Here is a 19,049-nt window from a genome sequence, read left to right on the forward strand (position 1 = left end):
TACGGCCGAAGTTGGGCTCAAGGTTAAACTGACGGGCATTCCTAGAATTGCAGGTTACGGTTAAGTTGTTGTAAGGGGAGGAATTTAACTGGCTATTTCAGTAGAGCATGGTCCTTTAAGATAACGGTAAAAAAGGGTAAGACAAGAAACCTTGCGCCGATGTATAATGTTTATCAAAGATGAGCGTAAGAGGTGCAATTGCAACTGAATTTAAATATAATTTAGTTTAATTTTAATTTGAATCAAAATAACTCCTCAAATTTAAGTGCATACAAAGTACAAACACAGTGGTTCCTCACATAGGTCGAAAGTCAAAATTTCAATCAAATTGTTTATTTCTAATGCAGTAATTATCTACGATAACGGGGGAGTGAAATTAAGTGGTTTAGTCCAGTTAATAAAGGTTTTCACCTCAAAAAAAATCCAACCGTTTTGAAACTTGGCACATTTACTAATGCCTGGTGATGGCCCAAAAAAAAGTCCCCAAGAATGTCACGTGAGCTCTAGTGGCAGTTAAGAGAAACATGGAGATAGTTTCAGTTTTTCATGTTATCTCGAAAAATGTTCTTCCACAAAATTAAAGCTCATTAAATTTTATAAAAAAAAAGCTTTGATGATTTGTTTCGTGTCTGTTATAGTTTATAAAACGGTTTTCGGGTTTATCGAGTTAATTTTGAAAACTATTTGCGGTATCAAAAAATAATATTCTACAAAATTAAAGCTTATTAAATTTCCTAAAAATTATGGTATGCATTTTTTCGTGTCTGTAATTATCAACAGACAAAACTGGAGTATTCAATTTGTATGTCCCTTCTTACTTCTGAAACTCGTTGGCCCACTGGGTCATTGCCTGCATGCCTAGAGAATAATGCCACTCGCTATTGATATGATTTCATTTGTAACTTGAAATGGAGGATGACTTTGGAACCAATTTGACAGCTTTGCAATGTCTGTTTTATCTCTCATTTAACGTGCCTACCCAAAATCTTCATGTTGCTCACTAGTAGAAAAAAGAACGTCAGTGAATTCTTCGAGTGATGAGAAAATTTCATAAGAAGCAGTCAGCCCTAGAACCCATTTGCTAAAAAAAGCCACCCATACTCTTTATTCCAAGCATTATAGTTTGTTCAATCCGACCACACCCCTGTCCAAAACCGGTCACTTCTTCTCATAGTAAAGTAATCCTTTTGCACAAAGTTTTTAAATTCATCTGGCGTCATCACAGAAGGCACAGGTGACATAATTTGGCGTACGAGAAGTGTCCGGCGTTATAGAAATATGGAATCATATACTTCACACAGTTAATATGGGCATTCCAATCGCCAGACCGCTAAGCGTGAATAAAATCTTTAAGCAATGTTATCATATTAGACAACAGGATCCATAAGGCTGCTGTTGATCCATTAGATTTGAGATTGTCAAGATTTGTTTGTAATGTCTCACTATTGGATCAAATGAGGGTTGTTTTAGTGCTCATAATGAAGGATACTCATCAAATTTTTCATGAGATTTTGGATTTCCTCTAATTCATGTTGGCTTATGTCGACTTGGACCATTATTACATTAGCTAAAGATGTTTGTATTAGTATTAAAACACGAACTGCTCTAGCGAAAGCTTTTCCTTGCAGCATCTTTTCAACAGAAACCGGGCCGTATATAGTACTCATTAACTCTTGCAGGCCACTTCAACTCATCAGAAAATCTATTCGAACAATATAGAACATTTACAGGTGAAATACACCCAATTTTGACTACGCATTTTCATAGACGGGACTCAGATGAAGCTGCGGCAACGATTTCTTTACTTTGTATTTAAAGAGGCTGGTCAAATGTTACCACCAGGCATTTTTGGTCAAATTTGTAACACAAACTGCCAGCATAGTGCAATGCATTGTTTTATAGTCGGACGGTGGAGACTTTATGTATGATTTTAGTGTTTGCACTAATAACGCCTGTTTTTATTGAGTGCATGTACCCTTTCCATCCCGGAATATCGAAAATGCCAATAAAGTTTGATGCCAACCAAAGAGTGACGTATAGTTTTCGCTGTAATATTTCTTTCAAACACGCATTCACATTCTCAAGCACTAAATTTTGTAATCCGCCATATTTTTTCTGAAATGTTTCCAAAGGAAGTACTCCAAGCTATCCAGTTGATTTAGCACAAGGTTGTTTTTTTTGCTTTTGCCTACGTGTCCGTTTCTTTCCCTATGTGTTCAACGTGAACAGCTTTCATTTAGGACTCATTTCACGGTGGGCCTACTCACAATATCAGGGCCAAGAAAAGTGTTGGTCAACACCCCTATACAATTTCACAGTCATTTGTAAGGCATCAACTGCACCCCTTGTTGAAGAGCGAGGTCTATCTTTCAATTCTTGTATTCTTAGGGCCATAGGTGTAAAAAAGAACCCTTAGAACACCTTTTAGCTCCGCAAACGGCGACCACACCACACACTAGGTGGCCTACCTCTTAGACAGGCTGAACCAGTCCTTCCCAAAATTTAACGCTTTTAACCATCACAATAAGATAAATAAAAATCATATTTTTTTTCTTCAACTTTACAATAATAATAGCATAACTTTATTACATTGTAAAAAAAATATATATATAAACACTGTTACGATATACTTAAGTTATAAATTAGTAACATAAGTATCTTTGTATAGTTTAAATATAAAGAAATTTAAATAAGAGTAATTAATTAAAATTGTTACTTTATTCTTAGTCAAGTTCAACTAAAGTTGACACAAATGAAAGCTCTGCTCCATTTGAGAGCAAAATCTGGAAATTCTTTTCAGTCCAACAAAACGTTATGAAAGTAACCCAAATCTTAGCTTTTTTCTCGATACAATAAGGAATGAGATGCAATATTATCGAAATAAGTAATCTTTTGAGTATTCACAAAACAAAAACAATCTTTTTGAGGAAAGAATAAACCGCTTCTTAGACTCATGTTTAGATAAGTGATACTTTACTTAAGTTAAGCTCCAGATCTTCCTGGACATATTGTATCAACATTTTTAAGGATATCATAATTTGTTCCTCCTGGTTGAAGTTGTGCAATAAACGCCGAATAGCTGCGGTGTCGAATTCGTCTATTTCAGTTTTCTACTTCGTATGCTGTATTTTTTAGTTGGCGACTGCAGAATTCCTATCTCTTTGTATTTCTTAATAATCCTTTTGATTGAACGTTCGGAAATTCCAGGAGTTTCCACGGTTTGCGGGTTGCGTAACTCACAGGGTTTTCATAAAACGAATTTTTTGCTACTTTCAGTTTGTCATTACATATCTTAACAACTATCTTACGCGCCTGGCTTCCAATTAGTTTTCTTTTTCTGAATGGATCCATTAAAATTTCTTGTAAATGTATTTTGATGTATAATTCTGGTTGTTTTTTTTTAAATTGAATTGAAAACCTAAGCAAATATCATTTTAATATCTTAATACCCTCTGATGCAAATATTCATTCTTAAAAACTCGTAGGTAAAAATTATTCAAACTCGTAAACACTAATCTATCTGCTCAACCATAATCTACAATTATTCCCGACCCCACAGGTCAACAAAAAAAAATAATATACTAAGACCAGAAAATAAATATAAACATAACGCCCCCGGAACCTTTGTGTTGCTAAGCCACAAATCATAATATACAATTTACATCCACACTTTATATACAATTTTTACAGGTCACTTTAAACTTTTACTTGAACAGCATATTCAGGAATTGGTTTGACTGAGTTATCACTGATACAGTCTTCCATCCACTTGACACTTATATGTCGACAATCTTTACTATAATTTAATCTAAAAATATAAAAAAAATTAAAGGAATAAAATAATTAAATAAAAAAACATAAACGATGATATTAACTCATTCTAAACTATACCTGCTTTGGCTAATTGATTCGACAAAATTATCATCCTCATAGAGGACAATATTGGCTTTTTTCTTATTTAGCGTCACGCTCCCAGTGTTCTCTTCGAATTTTTTCAAATACTCATGCAAGGTTGGACCTCTTTTAACTTGAAAATAAGCCGTATAGCCAAAAAATATGCCACCTTTTCGCTGTTTCTTTTTAGGAAGTACTGAATCTTCATCCTCATTTGAATTTTCTCTCTTTACCGTTGGTTTTTCTGTTTTTATTGGAGTTTTTTTGATTTCACAAAGTGCTTTCTTTGAAGTCACAGGTTTAACATCATCATAATCGTCTGCGTTCTCCATTTTTATTTTCAGTTTTTCTTTTGATTCGGGAGATTCAAGTTTGACTTTTTCCAATTTAATTTTCTTGTTGGGACTTCCGGCCATACTTGTTTTGATATCGATTTCCGTATCATCGTCGCAGGTCTTTAAAAGCAAATCAACATTCACGTTGTTCTTAGATGCTGTGTATAGATTTTGCAATTCTTGCAAACTTGTCGCCTCGTTGGGTGACTTATCGTCTCGAAGCTTTGTAATGCGTGGAAATCGTATTGAAATTCCATTTGCAGTGTGGGCATTTGAGTTGGTAAATTCAGCTCCTGTTATTTCCCAAACTGGCATTTTTGAAGGTGATATGGCAATGTAATCCGGCACCAGGGGTTTATTACAAATGAACCAGGAAGGCAACTTTTTCACATCACTACGTTCCATTTGGGGCATAAGTTTGTCGTGAATCTCTTCCATGGTTGCATCATCCAGCCCTGAGTGAACTTTTGTTACTGTTTTCCAGGCATCGGTTTTCTTATCCAGACAGCCCATTAGATAAATACTAAGCATGCCACCTTTCTTACCAGAACCAAACCAACCACCGAGAACTACCAAATCCGCCGTATCTGCCATTTTACCTAAGGCAAAAAGATTTTGAGCACTCAAACTCTAAAAGACAAGCTTTTGACCTTACCTTCAAAAAGATAATCCTTTTTTACTTTAAGCCATCCTCTTTTTCCCGGTTGATAAAGTCCATTGGCACTTTTAAGTACAATACCTTCCATGCCAGCTTTAAGGACCTTTAAATGAGAAGAAAACATTTTATGATGCATTTAAAAAGTAAGCCACATTGTTTGGTTTTTACCTTCGCTGTCATTAAGGACAGCTCCTTTTTCGTTGATAAAAAATGACTTTCGGATAATTGAACATAAGATTTTATCGGAATAATATTAGCTTCAAGGATTTTTCTTCTCTCACGAAAGGTTCTGGAAATACATACATTTTTTTAAATGGTTTTGAATTTCAAATATATACCACAGTCTTACACATTTTGGAGATCTTTTCCGTTAAAATATATGCAATCGAAGACAAAAAGACAAACTTCCGAGTTTCTGTGTTGTTGCTTCTTGTGGACACCTAGCGTTCCAAAGGGAAGCATTTCTCCAGTATCAGTATCGACCATTATTATTTCTGAATCAATTATTATATCCGATGCAGTTGGAAAAGCCTATAAAATAACTTATAACCAAGATGATCATCTCCCACACGTCATCATCAGACTTACCTTTGGAATTATTTCTTTGAATCGACGAACCTTATGATCCATAACAGGTTTGAGATTCCTCGAGAAGAAAAGATACTCATTGCCTTGTTTATGAATTTGAACTCTTTCACCGTCGTATTTTATTTCACTGAACAGTCCACCTGGGTTCTTTTTGAAAGCTGTATCTACCGAGTTACAGGCACTTGCAAGCATAGGACTTATCGGGGTCATTATTTGGACACCTACCGAACCAGCTGCAGCCTAGAGAAGTGGATTATTAATTTAGAATTTTGAAATTTTTAAAGTCTTCTTACCTTTTTGCCTTTTAGTGGGCTTTTGGCGGGAGTTTTTGAGGAAAATTGAATGACAACAGCATCAAGATCACGCGAGGATTGGTATGCGGGATAAGCCTCCGGACCAAACGCGTCCAGTACGTGCCTCTCTTTCGCATTTATTTTTAAGTCTTGTTTAATCAGGCGAATTACCTTAAGAAAAAAAAATAAGTTTTAGCACTTTATTGTAATATATAAAGTGGATTAAGTCAACGTTTATGGTTGAATTAACTGGGTCTGATTTAGTATACTTTTGGGGTTATGAATACAGTTAAAATGTTTAACCCAATGCGAGCAATCAGCAAAGTGGGATATGATTCCAAAGATTTACCTATGCATATTAAATTTCAATGTTTTTAATGTGAATATGAATTATTGAGACATGCAAAGCATTCCAGATTCGTATAGTGCGGCTAAAAAAAGAATATCTGCACTTCTCATCCGTCTTAAATTTGGGTCATGGGTAAACTACTAAGCATTCTTAAGGGGACGGATTTGCCGGTTGAATTGTTTGCGGGGGGGGGGGGCTGAAGGTGACAATGCAACTTCAACAGAGCATTGATTATGCTAATACTTACTTACTTACTTAACGTGGCGCTACAGTCCTGTGTGAATTAGGGCCTCACCAAACAAACTTCTACATCTAGCTAGGTCCCTAGCTAAATGTCTCCAGTTTCGCTGGTGAGGTCAATTTCCACTTGTGCGCGCCACTTTATCCGCGGTCTTCCTCTATAGCGCTGTCCTATGGGTGTGGATTCGAAGACTTTTCGGCCGGAGCGTTGGTTTCCATGCGCCTTACGTGACCCAGCTATTTTAGTCGTTGGACTTTTACTCTTCTGGCTAAGTCTACGTAGTCTATGCTTCTGCACCGTATAGCAGTACGGGGATGATAAGGGTCTTATATAGCAACACTTTGGTCTCTCGAGAGAGGACTTTACCGCTCAATTCCTTTCTTAGCCCAAAGAAACAGTGTTTAGCAAGAGTTATTCTGCGATTGATCTCAGCGCTGGTGTTGTTTTCTGCGTTTACAACGGAGCCTAGGTAGACGAAGTCCTTGACTACCTTAAAGTTAAGTCTGTCGATGCTGACGTTTTGACCAAGACGTCGGCGTTGTATGTCCTTTCTTGACGACAGCATATACTTTGTTTTGCCCCCATTAACCGTTAAACCATTTTTGACGCCTCTGCCTCAATGCTGAAAAAAGCCCCATTGACATCGAAAGGTTCTGTTTCCAATTTTTATGGAGCAGCGTGAATTCTCAATGTTATACTGCACAAACGGACGAGTTTGGCAGAGATGCTAAAACTAGACATGGCTCCAAACAGCTCGTTCCTGTAGATGCTGTCATATGCGGCCTTGAAATCGATGAAAAGATGGTGGGTGTCGATTTGGTGTTATTTATAGGTTTTTTCCAGGATCTGCCGTAATGTGAATATTTGATCGACAGTGGACTTTCCTGGTCTAAGACCACACTGATAAGGACCTATCAGGTTGTTAGACGTTCATATATTACGGCGGAGAAGATTTTGTAAGCGATGTTAAGTAGACTGATTAATCTTTAGTCCTTTTAAGGATCGGGCAAACAACACTGAGCTTCCATTCAACGGGCATGCTTTCTTCCGACCACATCTTACAGATAAGTTGGTGCATGCTCCCAACTAAATTATCTCCAGCTGCTTTTAAGAGCTCGGCATTCAAACTATCTGCTCCAGAGGCTTTTTCATCTATGTTGAATGGATCATCCTGCCTGACAGAGGAATTCGGTTCGTCGCCGCCGTTATACAGTCTGCAGAAGTGGTCCTTCCATATCCTCAGCATTGACTGCGGTTCAATTATGATGTTTCCACTTTCGTCTATGCAGCCTTCGGTTCTAGGTTTATGTACTTGTGAATTTCATTTCACATGTCCATTAAACTTTTGAACTTCATTCCTGCTTTTAAACCTCTCAACATCTTCGACCGCACGCTTCTCATGCTCTGTCTTTTTCCTTCTAAGTAGTCGGTGTTCCTCTCGCCTCTTCTGCTCATAGAACTCATGATCAGCTCTCGTCCTTCTATGCAGCGCCGCTTTGCGTGCCAGTTGTTTGGCTGCATTTGCCTGCCGACATTTCTCAACAAACCAGGGGTTCCTTGTTGGTGGCTGCTTGAAACCCGGCACGTCAGAGTCGGCTTCTCTGATTGCATCTTGGCAATGTTGCCATTTGTTCTCGATACATTGTGTTGGTGGTAGAGAAACGTCGAGAGAGGTTACTTGTAACTCGGTTGGAGAAGGATTTGGCGATCTCTTACGATTGTAGACCTTCGACTTTGTATTTTCTCCCAGCATCTCCCTATTTTGCCTTGGGTCTGACCATCCAAAGTGCTACTTTGGTTACAACGAGGTAGTGGTCCGAGTCGATGTCAGCTCCTCGGAAAGTTCAGACATCCATGAGGCTGGAAGCGTGTCGATCGCAATATGGTCAATCTGGTTGACTGTAGATTTATCTGGAGAACTCCAAGTTCCTTTGTGGATGTTGAGGTGTGGAAATCCCGTACTGGCTACCATGACGTTTCGCCGCGCAGCAAAATCTATGACCCTGAATCCGTTGTCGGAAGTGTTGTCGTGCAGGCTGTTTTTCCCGATTATTCCACCAAAGATGTATTCCTTACCAGCTTTTCATAAAATCGCACAGTACAATTTTACTATCGTAGCTAGGAAACTTCATATGTTTTGTCTAAGAGCTCGAAGAACATATCTTTCGTGTTGTCATCCTTCTCTTCTGTGGGGGCGTGTGGGCATATTAGGCTAATGTTGGCAAAGTTAGCCTTGATGCGGATGGTCATGAGTCGCTCGTACTTTGTATTTTGTTTCAAAAAGGAAAATTTCTAAAAAAAAACGAATATTGTGCTCTCTCTATTTCGAACGCGGAATGAAATTTTCTACTTTCGAAATGGCAATTCTGAAAGAGGTATTTTAGTACCTGGCAACTCGTTTTCGAATTTCAAAAGCTGTCTCAACCGAAAAATTTGTTTCTATATCTAATTTGATAACGAAATTGAAAGAAAAATTTAAGTTTTTGTTGAAAATCTTAATTAAAATAACATTTTAAGCAAATAAATTTCCCTGCAATAGAACTCGATGTGGTTTGCTGTACTATGCCTACTTGCCCTAAACATTTTAAGGTGGCAACAAGTTTTCAGATGGCTAGAACGTCAGTTGACTTTAACGGAGTAGAAGTTAACTTTGTATTGTATTTAAGACCTACTTCGTGTCTAGAAGGGTGAAAGTTCCGTACAAAACTAAAATAATTGACAATACTAATTTGGAATCTTTTTCAAGAATAAAATGTTACCTTTAATCAAATACATCCATAATATTTGATTTTTTAATTTATCAATTAGACCTCAAAATCTGAAGAATTACCACTTTCGAACGCTCACAACCGGGATAAAATTATCAAATTAAGAAGTTACTAACCATTTTTAAATCATCTGCAGTAGCTTGCTTGCATAGTTCAGTGAAGATATCAACTTGATAATCTTCCTTTCCCGAGATTGTCAAATCTATGAGTGTTTTATCAACTTGTTGCAGGGTAAGGGTACTCTTAGCGCTTGGTGAAATTCCTTTGGATAACTCAAAGTACTTGCGTATCGTTTCAGAGACATCGCCTAAGAGAATGAATGAGATGAATGTTACATTAATATACCAACTTTTCTATCCTTACCTTGCTCCAAATCAATCAACATATCCTCGGTATTTGTACGAAATATCCTCGAGAAGAGTTTGATGATTTGTTTGTTTTGCAGATTGTAAACCCTTTGGCTGGCTTTTGGTAGGAGCATATTTACCCACAAATTGATATCTCCTTTGAAACCTTTCCCACTGGATCCCTGCAGGAAGATACATTTATTTATTCTCCACATTATAATCAAATAAATATTATATTTTATTTAAAACCTTTTGAAAGAAATCCTGCAAAATATTTGATTTACTGATGTAACTCGAAACATTTGCCACTTTGTCACAGACTTTTATAAAAGTCTCTAAGAAATTATCTTTGTTTGAAGACATTTTGATGAACAAAAAAAGACTTATAATAAACAATTAAAGCAAAACCAAATTAAATCTAATTTCATAATATGAGAATAACTTTTGATGACAACTTTATGTAAACAACAAGCAACCAAAGACACTCTATATGAAGAGCGGCATCCTATCTGTCATTCTGGTTCGCCGACAAGTTGAAATGTTGATTTACACACACACATCTATAGCTAAAATCAATATACCGCACACGTTGCAGCTTATATCAGTTTCTACGAGTTTATAACAGATTCATGACAGTGTTCAAAAAGTACGAAAAGGAGAACAACGAATTTAAAAGTGCTTACCTTACCTTAAATGGACAAGTTTTGTGCAACAATTTGTGTATAAGGAAAATGTATTAAATATGGCGATTACAAATTTCTTTGGATGGGCTTCATTTTGTGTTATTTTTGTACAATATATTAATATATATGTTTTCTTTTTAACCTACAAATCGTTTTCATTATGACGGGTAGATGGCAATTGGGTGTTTTAAATTGTAACGTAGTGTGAACTGTATTTAAAACAAAAGAGGCAGAAAATGTTTGAAAAGTAAACAAGCATAAGGAAAAAAGAGATAGCTGAAGAAAATGAGAAAAAAGTAGGAATACAATCACATATCAGACAATTTTGAACTTTTATTTTACTTTTTATTTATCGATATATTATAAAAACCATTTAAAAATTTCAAATTAAGACCTTGTTACTATCCATGTGACTAAAACAAAACAGGGAATTGTTATAACCTTCTTCGGAAAAGCCACCATAAAACCTTGCAATATAAACTTAATATTAATTCCACATTTTGGTTCTTTTTCAAAAAAACCTAGGGGTATGACAAACAACATCAAATAAAAACGATAAAAGCTTGTCCCTTTCCATGTAATACACGAAGCGTATACTAAGCTTGGTGGTTGTCACATTTGACTACAAAATGTAACTATCAGTTATCACGTATGCCGATTCTATGTAGAATTATTTATTTAATATTAATATTAATATTATAGAACTGAATTCCGCTGTCAGGCAGGATGACCCATTCGATATAGACGACGAAAGCCAACAATCCCGTCTTCCCGACTTAGACGAAGTAAAGATTGCCATATCTAAGTTGAAGTCTAATAAAGCCGCTGGAGCAGATGGCTTGAATGCCGAGCTCTTTAAAGCAGCTGGGTATAAGCTGGTTAGGAGCATGCATTGTTTGCCCGATCCTGAAAAAAGGAGACCCTCTAAACTGCACCAACTATAGAGGAATAAGTCTACTTAACATCGCCTATAAAATCTTCTCTGCCGTAATATGTGAACGTCTAAAGCCCATCGTCAACAACCTGATAGGTCCTTATCATTGTGGTTTTAGACCAGGAAAGTCCACAGTTGATCAAATATTCACATTACGGCAGATCCTGGAAAAAACTCAAGAACACCAAATCGACACCCACCATCTTTTCATCGATTTCAAGGCCGCATATGACAGCATCTACAGGGACGAGCTGTATAGAGACATGTCTAGTTTTGGCATCCCTGCCAAACTCATCCGTTTGTGCAGGATGACCATGGAAAATTCACGCTGCTCCACAAAGGTTGGAAACAACTTAACAGAACCTTTTGATGTCAAAAAAGGCTTTAGACAAGGTGATGCGCTGTCATGCGATTTTTTTAACATCGTGCTTGAAAGAATAGTGCAGAGCTCACACGTCAACACTAGAGGCACTATCTTTCAAAACTCTGTCTAATTACTGGCATATGCTGATGACATTGACATAATCGGAAGAACTCAGCGTGATGTCAATGGGGCTTTTGTGAGTATTGAGGCAGAGGCGGCAAAAATGGGTTTAACGGTTAATGAGGGCAAAACAAAGTACATGCTGTCGTCTAGAAAGAACATACAACACTGACGTTTTGGTCAAAACGTCACAATCGACAGACGTAACTTTGAGGTAGTCAAGGACTTCGTCTACCTAGGCTCCGCTGTAAACGCAGAAAACAACACCAGCGCTGAGATCAAACGCAGAATAACTCTTGCTAACCGCTGTTTCTTTGGACTAAGAAAGCAATTGAGTGGTAAAGTCCTCTCTCGAGGGACCAAAGTGTTGCCATATAAGACACTTATCATCCCCGTCCTGCTATGCGGTGCAGAAGCATGGACCATGACAAAAGTGGATGAAAGCACCTTGGGTCGCTTCGAGAGAAAAGTTCTTCGTGTGATCTACGGTCCGGTATGCATCGAAGGGGAGTGAAGGAGAAGATGGAACAACGAACTGTACAGGCTGTACAGCGACGTAGACTTAGCCAGAAGAGTAAAAGTCCAACGACTAAGATAGCTGGGTCACGTAGAGCGCATGGAAACCAATGCTCCGGCCCGGAAAGTCTTCGAATCCGCACCCACAGGACAGCGCAGTAAAGGAAGACCGCGGATCAGGTGGCGCGCACAAGTGGAAGGTGACCTCACCCAACTTGGAGCGCGAAACTGGAGACATCTAGCTAGGGGCCGAGCTAGGTGGAGAAGTTTGTTGGGTGATGTCCTAGTTCACACAGGACTGTAGCGCCACCTTAAGTAAGTAAGTACGAAAGAAAAATATAAAATTTTAACTAGACTCGGCTAAATTTAAGCTTGACTAAGTTTTGGAGAGAATTTGATATAAAGAAGCTACATTTAAGTTTGAGGCACGTACCATGCTTAAGCAAACAAAAGTATCCGATTAATATTTTCTAAAAAAATTACTTTAAAATTGTTGACAAAAATACTAATAATTGTTCATCATAAATGTTTTAAGATTATCAAAATACATCAATATTTATCATTCCAAAATAAAAAATGTCTCCTTGGATTTTAAAATTTTTTGTAGAAATTTAAATTGTAAACCTTATATCAATTTTTGTTTGATCTTTTATTTATTGTCATTTCAGAATATGAATGTGATAAAATTTTCGACTCAAAAACCACCAAAAATGGCACAATCAACTCTCCACTTTACTCAGAATCAGGCTTCTTAACATGTCGTTACGAATTTAAGGCAGAGGAACTTGAAAGAGTTCAGGTAAAAAACTTTGGGTTAATATTATGTGTATGAATTAAAACTATTCTCTTTTATGTTTCAGATCAAATTCTTCGAGTTCAGCTTACCCAAGCAGTCAAATCGAAGTGATTGTGAAAATGCCGATATTTTACAATTATTTCTGCCTCAACGAAGCCGATACGAATTAGAAGATACATTTTGTGGGTCAACTATACCAAAGCCAATTATGTCTGATGGATCACTTATGCTTCTCAAATACATGAGCCGACGAATTGGCAAAGGGACTCGTGGCTTTAAGGCTGAATACAGGTTTCTAAAAAGTAAGCTGGAAGTGAAAAAAGACAGATATATTCTCACAGCGTTTTGTTTTTTATAGATTTTGGCATTACTACTGGAGAACAAATGTCAACTCACTGTGTTTTCGCGTATAACAGTTCAGTTGATAAAACTGGTTGGTTTACATCTCCAAACTTTCCAGGCTTCTATCCGAAAAACTTAAAATGTAATTACTATTTCTTTGGACAGCCTGGCGAGCGAGTGAATATAAGATTCACGTATTTTGATGTGGAAGGCATTTATCCGTAAGAAATATATTTTGACATTTGGAAGGTAATATTTTATTTTTCTCCAATCTATTGACAGATGCGAAGACATCACAGCCAGTGATTATGTAGAGTTTTCGAATTTCATGAGTACGGATAGGAAATTTGCAAAAATGTGTGGCAAGAAGGACGAAATCAATGTTCGATCGGATGGACGATTCTTTCGGATATCGTTCAATGCCAATGACAGATTTGATAAAACTGGATTTCGAGCTTCGTATGAGTTTGAGACAAAAATGGTCACCACCGAGAACACCTCACTTAAGGGTTCACCATCCAGAGGATCTCCCATTTGTTTAACAAGTAAATATTCTATAATAATGGATTTATGGACGACATAAATATATATTTTTGGTTTGTTTAAAACTTATAGGTCTCTTATGGGCAATGATGTCTCTGGTCTTTTCTCATATTCACAGCAATCATTTGAAAGGGAATCTCTGACAAGCATTTGCAAAAATCAAAAGTCTAGGTTTCAATTTAGTTTAAGTCAAGTAAATAGTAAAATAAAAGTATATTGTACGTACACTTAATGTACATAAGAAGTCTTAGAAAAAATTGTAAATGTAAATATAAAGTAAAATAAAGAGTTTTGTGTTTTTATAGCTGTAAGTTTCATGTGTTTTTATTAAATGTTTTGTGTAGGTTTTCTATTGGGAGTTGAAAATTTTAAATCAATGTTAACATACCTTTAAGACAATGGCCAAACTCTCACTAGTGGACGCTAAGATTGAATTAACATAAACAAATGCCAAAACTCATTCCACAAAAAACAACAAAAATCAATACAAATCCAGTTACAGTTACATTACCATTAAACAGCGAAACAGCTACATTGAAGACCACAATTAAAACTGAAGACACTATATATGGAGTAAATTTGATTAAAATAAAGAATGCGACAGATATACAATATCAAAAAGCAATTCATAAATGTCATCAAATTAGGCGCCTATAAAAAAGTTTGACAGAAATTATTAAGTTTTTTCTTTGAGTTACGCGGGTTTTGGTTTTTAGTATCCTAACTAAATTCTTTAAAAATTTCAAATAAAAATGTTTTATAAGGACTTATTTTAAATGTTTTGAATGGAACAAATTAATAAATTCATTCATTTCTATGAAGTATAAATATTGTATTTAATCTTATTGATAACAAATCATTTTATTTTTTTTACTTTACCTACTTATCTTGTTCTGACATTTTCCTGCAGAGCGGCAAAAAAAATTTGATGACTGCAGGTTGGATCACATTTCAGCAGTCAGACTGTTTTTTTCGAAAAGAGTTACCGACTGCAGTAATGCAGTGTATTTTTATTTATGAACGCAAATCTTGCATTACTGCTGCATTTTTCCATTAATGAACTTACCCATTTTTATTTTAAAATGGCCAATAAATGTCAAAACTGCTTTTGCAAACAACTAACCTGGCAGCTCTTTTATTATTATTTGAAAATGTTGATATTGTATGACGTTAAACAAAGCACATTTTACATAATATTTACTGTCAGAAAAGTCAACTGATGATAAAATGATGACAGGCCTTACAATAAATTTCGGAAGTACACGATTATCATCTAGCATACGCTAGAGTTCTTTACAATTAATTGTTGAAATGATTATGGCAATCAAATTATAGATCTTTCGATGACATTTGATCCTTCAATTTAAATCCGACTCCAAAATCACTCTTTTTAGTCAGATTTTCGATATATTTCCTTTTTAAATTAAAAAAAGCACTTTAAATTAAGGCTTTTGAGGCTATCTTAATTCATAAAGTTTTTTCTTTTCGAAAAAAAATTGGTGATGTTTTCTAATATTCAGTTTAGAATTTTAAATATTTCATAAAATGTTCTTAAAATCTTTATAAAGTTTTTTTACATATTTTACAAAAAGAACTCACGAACTGTTTATTCGCGATAAACCGGATTTAAAATCAGCACTAAAAATTTAATTTAAAAAAAGGTTTTTTTCAGATTTCTCAAAACCTCATATAGAGTCAACTAAGAACTAAGTTAAGTTGAGCTCAGAACAACTTAAAATAGATAGATAGATACATAATTTTATTTTCAAAAAGATTTTACAAAAAATGAGTATTGCTAGTTTAAAATTAGTTTTTACAATAACTTTTAGTTGCCTGTCAGGTTATAAAGAAAATTTAAAAAATATATAAGCTTAGTATCAGATCAGAGATGTAAGTTTCCGGATTTATAAGGCCAAGCTAGAAAGACTTGCAACGGCTACATTCGACAAACCAAATTTTCGCATGAACAGAAATAAAGGCAAAAAGTACTACAATGTCCCAAAGGTTGTAAAAATGTCTGGTCATTTGTAAAAAAACGTACGAAACACCACGTCATCCTCGGTTTCAACGCTTGTCCACAATGACAAGCTCCCTATGTGAGCTCGATCGATAAAGCCAATTCGCTTGCAGCACAGTTTGCTGTTACTTCGACGCTACCGGAGAGTGCCATGAGTCCTCCTGTCCTTGAGAGTGTAAACGATTCTATGGGACGAATCTTCTTTCGCACTCGTGCAGTTGCAAAAGTACTGAGAGACCTTGACATACACAAATCCGCTGGCCCGGATAGTATTCCCCTTATTGTTCTGAAGAGATGTTCTTCAACGCTGGCAAAACCACTGCGTAAGCTTTTCCATCTATCCTATTCTACAGATCTCTTCCCGAGTGGATGGAAAACTGCATTTGTCCAGCCTGTCCCTAAAAAAGGTGAATCATCCTCCCCCTCTAGAAATATCTTGAAGTACGGGAGCTTCTTAATGACCGGCAGTATGGCTTATCTCACCGAACAAATCTTTACATCGTTTTGGAGAAAGTAACAATATTGCACTTGATATTTCAAAAGCATTTGATAGAGTTTGGCACCAAGCTCTCTTATCGAAAATGCGTGCTTTTGGTATAGAAGAATCCCTTCTTCGTTGGGTTAGAAATTACCTTTCGGACCGTTCAATTCAAGTAGTGTTGGACGGGTTAAAATATGATATTCACAAAATAAACGCTGGTGTGCCCCACGGCTCCGTTTTGTCCCCGACGCTCTTCCTCATTTTTATAAATGATCTTTTGTCTGAAACTTCTAACCCACTAAATTGTTTCGCTAATGACAGTACCCTCAGCTTTTCATATTCGTTTTTAGATTCTCATCCTTGTCCTTCGGATGTGGAACTTCAACGGCAGCGTATGATAGGCTCAATAAATTCTGATCTCAACAGCATTGTACAATGGGGAATCAAAAACCGTGTAGGATTTAATGCTTCGAAAACTCAATGCTGTCTCCTGTCGTTAAAGCGTAACCCACCACCGATTCCGCTATCCATGAGCGGCACTTGCATCCAGAAAACTAATCAACTTTCAGTACTCGGTATGCATATCACAGATCACATATTCGATATTGCAAAAAATGCTGTTAGGTGCTTAGAATTTCTATGACAGTACAAGAAATTTTTCACCTCTTCTGATCTGGCTGTAATTTATAAAACCTTCATTCGTCCAAAACTTGAAAATAACTCGCAAAACTTAGGCAGGCGTCCCTGAAGCAAGTTTAAGTATCTTGGACAGGATCCAAAAAAGAGCTTTGAAAATGATAGGCTATAGAACTAGAACTAGAACTATAACCGAAACAATTACGTCACTTGAACACCGCCGCAATGTTTCATGCCTTTCGTGGTTCCACCGATATTTTTATAAACAGTGTTCTATCGAATTAGCCAGTTGCATTCCCCCCTAAAACAATTCAGCCGTAAAACTCGTATTTCTAGGAATGCACATCAGTTTAACCTTGAGCTCAATTTCGGACGTATTTTCAAGTATAAAGATTCTTTGTTTAACCGCACATCGAAAATGTGGAACGCTTTACCCAGCTGTGTTTTTCCCCATCATTTTGATATTCAAAACTTTTAGACCAATGTGCATCGGTATCTCCTCTTTAATCCTTCCCTATTTTCCTAACGCTCGCAGTGTGTTTAAACTTTAAACATGTTAAGGGTATTAATAACCCCTTGAGTGCCCGTTTATTATAAAAAAAAAGTAAGTAGATTACGTTACATACATGTGTTATGAAAATTCATTTATTATAAGATTGCAATATTTAATTGACGCTTGTAAAAAGTAATATAAGTTTGAGTAGCAGTAGCCATTAAGAATGTTGAGAAGTTGAGAATGAGAGAGTATATTGAATACTGGATAGGTTCCTATAAAGTGCATGGTATTTTCCGATTCATCCATATTGCATAATGTACATATTCCATCAGTATCTTCTTGGAAGGCTCTTCCATTGATATTAAGGAGCCCGCGGCGTATTTCTAAAATTATGGAAATCATATCACGTGAATTGGAGTCTTCAAAGTAGTTCGATATGCCAGAGTACATCAAGTTGCAATATTCATCGTGATATTGAGACTGTGTCGCACTAACTGTAAATTCAGTCCAGTGTTTTTCTTTCATTTTCAGTAAGAGAATGTTATGTAAGCTGGGCCATTCCAGTAGATTCATATCAACAAGAAAAATCCAACATCCATGGAAAATATCCAACCATTCCTTAGCCCAGAACATTTTCTTTTTAACTTCCCATAGGAAGTTATTGTAATGGGTGCGATTTGTCAAATTGAAAATTTTGACATTTCTCAACGTTTTAAGTTTCCTAGAGTTGAAATAAAAGACTTTTAGAATGATGTCTGTGTGTGCGTGTGTTCGTACGTTCGTATGTGCGTTCGTGACGTTTTTTCGTCGTCCATAGCTCAAGAACCAGAAGAGATATCGATTTCAAATAAATTTTGTTATACAGATAATAAGGCAGAAAGATGCAGAGAGGGCAGTTTGAAAAAAAGGTGAACATTTTGGTTAACAAATCCTTCAAGAGTAATTCTTGTCATGAAAAAGTGCTTTCTCAAACTAGCCGTTCGGATTTGGCCCAAAATTGTAGGTCCCTTCCATTCCTGACAACAGTACTCACACACAGGAACGGTTGAGAGTTGTAAGTCACTAGGCCCTGGTTCACAACGGACTGTTGCGCCACCCCATTTGATTTGATTTTGAAATATGATTCCATCTCCAAAACAATTTTATGCAACGAAGAATAATGTTCTTGACATTTGATAAAATTTTGAGAAAAAACGAATTGACAGTTTTTCTTATAAAAAATAAAAATCTAAAAAAAACATTACTCAAAGTTGGTAAAAATTGAATATCGATTCAAATATCTTTTCAAAAACTTGAAACTTAGGCTTCAAACTTATTTTATCCTATAAGAAATATTGTTTTTCAACATTCTGAAAAATGTTGAGAAAAAAGTCGAATTGACAATTTTTTTACAAAAAATAAAAACCTTAGAAAAAAATTAATAAAAGTTGGTAAAAATTGATTTTCGACTTAAATATTTTTTTCAAAAATTGTAGATATTGGCTTTAAACTACTTTTATCTTTTAAAAAAATATTGTTGTAGACATTCAGTAAAATTAAAAAAAAAATCGAATTGATACAAAAATTAAAAACCTAAAAAATTTTAGCAAAAGTTGGTAAAAATTGATTTTTGACTCAAATATCTTTTCAAAAATTTGAAATATTGCCT

At 35.9% G+C, this 19,049-nt stretch overlaps 2 protein-coding genes across 2 annotated transcripts; one reads left to right on the top strand and one right to left on the bottom strand.

The window, feature by feature from the left end:
• Positions 1-3,654: 3,654 nt before the first annotated feature.
• Positions 3,655-9,940, bottom strand: LOC129953730 (DNA ligase 3). Its single transcript, XM_056067123.1, has 10 exons — positions 9,723-9,940; positions 9,490-9,655; positions 9,243-9,433; positions 5,769-5,939; positions 5,476-5,715; positions 5,237-5,418; positions 5,056-5,176; positions 4,885-4,990; positions 3,892-4,828; positions 3,655-3,808 (listed from the first exon to the last, which is right to left on the bottom strand). The coding sequence occupies exons 1-10, from the start codon at positions 9,834-9,836 to the stop codon at positions 3,697-3,699; spliced, it is 2,340 nt and encodes a 779-aa protein (XP_055923098.1). The 5' UTR covers positions 9,837-9,940; the 3' UTR covers positions 3,655-3,696.
• Positions 9,941-10,316: 376 nt separating this feature from the next.
• On the top strand, positions 10,317-13,914 carry LOC129942974 (suppressor of lurcher protein 1). Its single transcript, XM_056052164.1, has 6 exons — positions 10,317-10,323; positions 12,759-12,889; positions 12,951-13,188; positions 13,245-13,449; positions 13,511-13,773; positions 13,844-13,914. Exons 1-6 carry the CDS (start codon positions 10,317-10,319, stop codon positions 13,912-13,914), a joined length of 915 nt encoding a protein of 304 aa, XP_055908139.1.
• Positions 13,915-19,049: the final 5,135 nt, after the last annotated feature.

This window comes from Eupeodes corollae, chromosome 1 (genome assembly GCF_945859685.1).
Source record: "Eupeodes corollae chromosome 1, idEupCoro1.1, whole genome shotgun sequence".
Taxonomy (NCBI): domain Eukaryota; kingdom Metazoa; phylum Arthropoda; class Insecta; order Diptera; family Syrphidae; genus Eupeodes; species Eupeodes corollae.

Coding starts and splice junctions, on each gene's coding strand:
- LOC129953730 (XM_056067123.1), bottom strand. CDS start 9,836: ATGTCTTCAAACAAAGATAATTTCTTAGAGACTTTTATAAAAGTCTGT. Junction 9,434..9,489: donor GTTGATTGATTTGGAGCAAG/GTAAGGATAGAA, acceptor TCATTCTCTTAG/GCGATGTCTCTGAAACGATA. Junction 5,716..5,768: donor GCCCACTAAAAGGCAAAAAG/GTAAGAAGACTT, acceptor CCACTTCTCTAG/GCTGCAGCTGGTTCGGTAGG.
- LOC129942974 (XM_056052164.1), top strand. Junction 12,890..12,950: donor AGGAACTTGAAAGAGTTCAG/GTAAAAAACTTT, acceptor TTTATGTTTCAG/ATCAAATTCTTCGAGTTCAG. Junction 13,450..13,510: donor GATGTGGAAGGCATTTATCC/GTAAGAAATATA, acceptor ATCTATTGACAG/ATGCGAAGACATCACAGCCA.